Source organism: Mirounga angustirostris, unplaced genomic scaffold (assembly GCF_029215605.1).
Source record: "Mirounga angustirostris isolate CCGP_5_RB_7025 unplaced genomic scaffold, mMirAng1.0.hap1 SCAF_14, whole genome shotgun sequence".
NCBI classification, from domain to species: domain Eukaryota; kingdom Metazoa; phylum Chordata; class Mammalia; order Carnivora; family Phocidae; genus Mirounga; species Mirounga angustirostris.
In genome coordinates, this window is record NW_026991722.1 from 15,762,656 (window position 1) to 15,768,494 (window position 5,839).

Genomic DNA, 5,839 nt, shown 5'->3' on the forward strand with positions numbered 1-5,839 from the left:
AAGGAGATCACGGATCTCTGTAGGCTACTTTCGATAAATCACTCTCCAGGCACTAAGGCACTCAAGACCTACGCCAGGCATGAAGGTCTTCTTTTTCACTATTTCCTCTCCCGATTAAATGGTAAGTCCCTTGACAGCAGAAATCATGCTAAATGTCCCTGCATGTCCCACTCCGGCGACAGAACTGTGACTGAAGATGTGGTGGTCAGAAGGGGCCTGCTGACGGAAACTGGTAAAACAATTTTGGTTTCATAATGAACACGGGGCCGGTGACGTGATGACAAAAAGGAACACATAAAAAAAATGGTGATAATTTTTAATAGTTTACTGCTACAGTATCCAAGTTTTGTATGTATAAATACAGTTACAGATCATAAATACCCAAATGGCAAAATATCTGCCTCTAGACAGACAAAAAGCATCTTTGCGACTAAATAATACTGAAGAAAAAACAGATGCTGAGGTAATGTTTCATCTAAAGTGACCATACCCTATAGCAAAACATTCTCACTGTAAAGTTCAAGTGGTTATGAAAGCCTTGTCTCATAACCTAAAAATGTAACTTTAACTAATAGACATTTTCAAACTAAACAAAAAAATATTTTAATCATAAATAGGTAAAATAAATAAGATTATTCTTACGGAAATTCAATCTTGACATTATTATTTCTTTTTTTATATATCTGGGGACTTTGTTGACAGCCTGACTTTTAACAATAAAAAAGTGAAATTCATGAAACCTTTCTCAGAATCTACATATTATTCTAATGCAAATTACACATATATGGCATTTTTATTCTGGATGAGCAATCCCGTTCTCTTTTTTTTAAAAAAGTATATCCCAACTATGTAAAACATGCTTAATTTCTCTTAAAAGGGCACTTCTTATAAGACATACACTGACTAATCTGAGAAAGGGCATTTTACAGATTTTAGAAACTTCTTTAGAAACACATTCATCTTATCAAGTTACTGTAGAATACTTGTTTTACTAAGTGTTAATTACAGCAGTAAAAAAGTCTAAATTGCTTTTTCTCCCCCATTATTTCTCATTCTACAAAATCCCCGTACTCTTTATGTTTTAACATTCTACCTGCAAGAATCTTACTGGCACCAAGTAACACCTCCATCACATTTTTCCAAGTACAGACTTTGCAGTTAAGACTCACAGAAACATAATTCAAGGAAGGGTCGTCTGAACAGATACATTTTTGTGTCCATACATTTTTGAGTCAAAAGAAACAAGCTTTCAAATCATTTTATATTTTGTAGTGACCTATGGAATCCGCATTCTCTGACATGCAGTGTTCTCAGAATGAAATCTTTACTTTTAACAAGATAATATATAAAGCAAATATTATACAACACTTTGTGGAGTTGTCATCCAAAAATAAAACCCAACACTGAACACATTCCGTTTCTTTGCCCCTGCCCACAGTCTATTCATTTGCCAACTCCGCTTCCAGTGGATTGGACAGCAACCTTCAGCAAAATTACCAGAATAATCTTCGAAGTAAAAACAAAATGTATAAGTAATTAATTCCATATTTTTCAAAGCTGCACCATTCTTGCTTTAAAATAAACAAAATGGTTTTATAACGTCCTCGCAACCCAAAAAAATGACTTCTGGGAAATCTCCAACAGAAATCCGTCTTTGATGTATTCCACCTTGGTTTCCAAGGGCATCCAAAAAGCAAGTGAGATCTCCCTCCCAATCGTCTCCATTAGAAGGCATTTCCTCTAACTGATGAAATTTGCACCTACTGGGGAATCTTCCGTTTTAAAGGAATCTCCTCATTCAAAAGCTTCCAAAACAGTCAGGTTCCTGAGCGGAAGAGTTTGGATATCAGATTCAGAAGTTTCTGCCGGAAATTCAGTTTGTCTCCAAACCTCCTGAGTTGAATGGCACACTCCACTTCGGTCTCTGAAAAGGAAAGCAAAACATTAAAATCACATTGATATTACAAACTGCAACCAGCAAGAGTTAATGTGCCCATCCAAGGGACAAGCTGAGTATTTATTCAGTGAAGCATTTATTTTAACTTGAGCTTTATGTACACCCATTTTCTGAATGTGAGAAAGGTGACTTAGCACACATGAGCGGACACACACACACACACACACACACACCAGACACTGACACATTGTGACTCATAAACCAAAAAAAGAATAGTTAAGAATAAAGATGTTTACTCTCAAATCTTTTTTTAAAAAAGCCTACTGCAAGAGGCAAATGTTATCTTTCTTTCAATATGGACATTTCTGACAATTATCATATGATCTCACTGATATGTGGAATTTGAGAAACAAGGCAGAGGATCATAGGGGAAAGGAGGAAAAAATGAAACAAGATGAAACCAGAGAGGGAGACAAACTATAAGAGACTCTTAATCTCAGGAAACAAACTGAGGGTTGCTGGAGTGGTGGGGGGTGGGAGGGATGGGGTGGCTGGGTGATGGACACTGGGGAAGGTATGTGCTATGGTGAGTGCTGTGAATTATGTAAGACTGATGAATCACAGACCTGTACCCCTGAAACAAATGATACATTATATGTTAATAAAAAAAAGAAAGAAAGAAATTGCTATGGTGGAGGGGGAAAAAAAAATTCGGACATTTCTGTCATACACCACAGAGTTAGCAAGCCTTGGCCAACCTCAGGTGATGTCATCCTCTTCTTGCTCACTGAAGGTTGGTTGGGGGAAAAGAAGTCAAATTCTAAACTCTTGTATATTGTCTTCAAGTAGGATTTATTTTTTAAATGGCAGTAATTCACAGCTCAGATTATGCCTTCATTAATAGACAAATCTAAATGTATTATTTTTCCTCTTTTTTTTAAGATTTTATTTATCTGACAGAGAGAGTGAGAGCACAAGAAGGGGGTGCAGCAGAGGGAGAGGCAGAAGCTGGCTCCCTGCTCAGCTCTCCAATGTGGAACCTGATGCGGGGCTCAGTCTCAGGCCCCGGGGATCATGACCTGAGCTGAAGGCAGACGCTTAACCAACTGAGCCACCCAGTCGCCCCTCTAAATGTATTCTTACCCTCATTGAAAAACTCTTTGAAATTTTCTTGTAAGACTCATAAAATCTTTTTTTTTTTAAGATTTTTATTTATTTATTTGACAGAGAGAGAGACAGCGAGAGAGGGAACACAAGCAGGGGGAGTGGGAGAGGGAGAAGCAGGCTTCCCGTGGAGCAGGGAGCCCGATGTGGGGCTCGATCCCAGGACCCTGAGATCATGACCTGAGCCAAAGGCAGACGCTTAACGACTGAGCCACCCAGGTGCCCCTCATAAAATCTTTTATCAAAAATAAGTCCACATTCTCTAAAATAACTTAGAAATTTACATTTTACTGTAAACCAAATTCTTCTTACAAACCCAATTTGTGCCAATCCACACTGCCTTTATGAGTGAAGCAGAAAATATGTTTAATTCACAAGTTGACTACTTTTTATAAGTGAGATATTGTCATTAAATGAATATTAATTTAAGAAAAAGGATTATAGGGGTGCCTGGGTGGCTCAGTCGTTAAGCGTCTGCCTTCGGCTCAGGTCGTGGTCCCAGGGTCCTGGGATCGAGCCCCGCATCCGGCTCCCTGCTCCGCGGGAAGCCTGCCTCTCCCTCTCCCACTCCCCCTGCTTGTGTTCCCTCTCTCACTGTGTCTCTGTCAAATAAATAAAATCTTAAAAAAAAAAAGAAAAAGAAAAAGAAAAAGGATTATAAAAGGGTTTTAAGGGAAAAAATGATCTCTTTCCCCAAAAGAGGGAGCAGAAACTCGCTGCTGGTTGTTTCCTTAATTTTTCTGTTAATTACACTTCTATACATGTAGTAATAAAATTGAAACTATGTGTGGTGAGGGATGTTAACCAAAGCTATTTGGCAATCACTTCACAGTATATACATATATGGCATCATCATCATTTGATACATACATACGTCAAATCAAAGCTAATACAATGTCATGTGTCACTTACATCTCAATAAAAAGATGTATTACTATCGAATCGAGTTTAAGAGGGCCCTTTCTGCTGCCCCATGTTATTGGGAATGAAGTTAAATGGCAGAAAGGTTATGCTCAGGTTAGGCCTTCCGGACACCGGAGACTTCTTGGACATCACTAAAGGTGGGCAAAGCTTTTTGCCGCCCAAGTAAGAGCCAGAGAGAGCACCCTGGTGCCCACTTAGCCATGGCCAGGTTGGAAGTGCACCACTTCCTTTGCACGCCTCATGGGCCCTATAAAGCGAAACCAACTTAAAAGGGGGCCATTATCGTCTGATGCAATAGCAGTATGACGGATTTCGAGCCCAGAGCCTTGCCGCCTTCTTTGCTGCCACGCCTTGGCGGGTGGCTGCCTTGTTTGCTAAGATTTATAAGGGACAGGGCGGGTCTAAAAAGTTATTTGATGGGGCTTTATGGAGGGAGGTGGGGAGAGTGGATGGATTAAAAACCACTGGAGACCAACTCCAGTTCTTCTCCTATCCCAGCTCCACCACTAATAACGACTGTCAAAAGGTCACACTCAACAAAGAAGCACGATTTTCTAGGCTCCTGGCCGCAGTGGTCCTCGCAGGGCCTCCGGAACGCTCCATCAGTCTTCTGTGGAGGAGCCGTGATAGGATCAAGCGCTATGGACTGCTTTGTTTGCGTTGGGGACCCGGGAGTGGCAACACTCAGAGCGGGGCCCTCAATGGTCCCCGACTCCGGCGGAAGAGGGCTGGTCGCCAGGCAGCTCCCGGAGCCTCTCCCGTCCCCACCTGCCGCGACAACGACTTTCTCCTCGTGACTGCAGCCGGCACTTGCACTTTTTCTCCCCGTGGCCCCGGGGCAGGGCAAGTGGGGATGGAAAGCAAGCGAAGCGAAGAAGAGGCTTTCCGCCTCCACTAAAATCCCAATCTGCATCCCAAACCGGGTTTCCTCCCTCGCCGTCTCCACGGTCCAGGGTAAAACCCCTGAAGAACTTCCTGCAGGCGCCCCCCAAAGCATGGGCAAGGGCACAGACCTGCCCGACCTGGAGGCCGCGTGCCGACCCGGACCGAGACCGAGACCCCGGCCCCCGCCCCGGCCAGGCTCCCCGCGGGCCCCAGCGGCTCCCTACCTGCCGGGGCCCGCGCAGGGCTCGGCTGCACGCTCCTACGCGCCTTCCTCCCAGGCATCTTCACAGGCAGCCACCGGGCGCCGTGCTGCAAAACCCCGGGGACCTTGGGCCCCCAACGCGAGCCCCGCGGGGCAGCAGGAGGCGAGCTGTAACGCGGGCCGAAGACGGGCCGGAGCGGGCGGGCACGACCCGACTGGAGAGCGCACAGCCCTCGGGCTGGGGACCTCTCAGGTCTGGGCGACTCTCGCGCCCACGTTCTCCTCTCCTAAGGGGACATTCCCGGGAACCGTGACGTAGCGAAACTTGACCCTGTCCCCGCCCCTGTCCCCGCCCCCGAGGGCGGCCGCGCTGGAGGACCGGACCTGCCCGGACTCGTTCGCGCTCCGCGGCGGCGCCGACCCGCGGCGGGGGGCGCAGGGCGGGGGGCGCGGAGACCCTGCCCCGCCTCGCAGTTACTCCCTTCGCGGGCGGGGCCCGGGCGGAGGGGGGGCCGGGCTGAGAACCCGCCCCCGCCCCACGCCGGGTCGGCTGCAGTTGTGGCGGAGCCGGGAAGTCGCGAGAGGGCAAGTTCTAGCGGGAAGGCGGCGGGTGGGGAGCCCAGGCGCTTCGTCCTTATTGTAAGCGGGCAATCGGAGGCTCTAACTAAGCAGACCCCGGAACGCGATCGGGGAAGGGAAGCTCGAACTCGGAGGGCGCGGGTGGTTGCGGGGAAGCGAGATGAAGAAAACTTGCGTAACAGTAGAGA

At 46.2% G+C, this 5,839-nt stretch overlaps 1 protein-coding gene across 1 annotated transcript; it reads right to left on the minus strand.

The window, feature by feature from the left end:
* Positions 1 to 301: 301 nt before the first annotated feature.
* PMAIP1 (phorbol-12-myristate-13-acetate-induced protein 1) lies at positions 302 to 5,367 on the minus strand. The gene is made up of 2 exons (XM_045886614.3): positions 5,095 to 5,367; positions 302 to 1,924 (listed from the first exon to the last, which is right to left on the minus strand). Exons 1-2 carry the CDS (start codon positions 5,150 to 5,152, stop codon positions 1,818 to 1,820), a joined length of 165 nt encoding a protein of 54 aa, XP_045742570.1. The 5' UTR covers positions 5,153 to 5,367; the 3' UTR covers positions 302 to 1,817.
* Between the last annotated feature and the right edge of the window lie 472 nt (positions 5,368 to 5,839).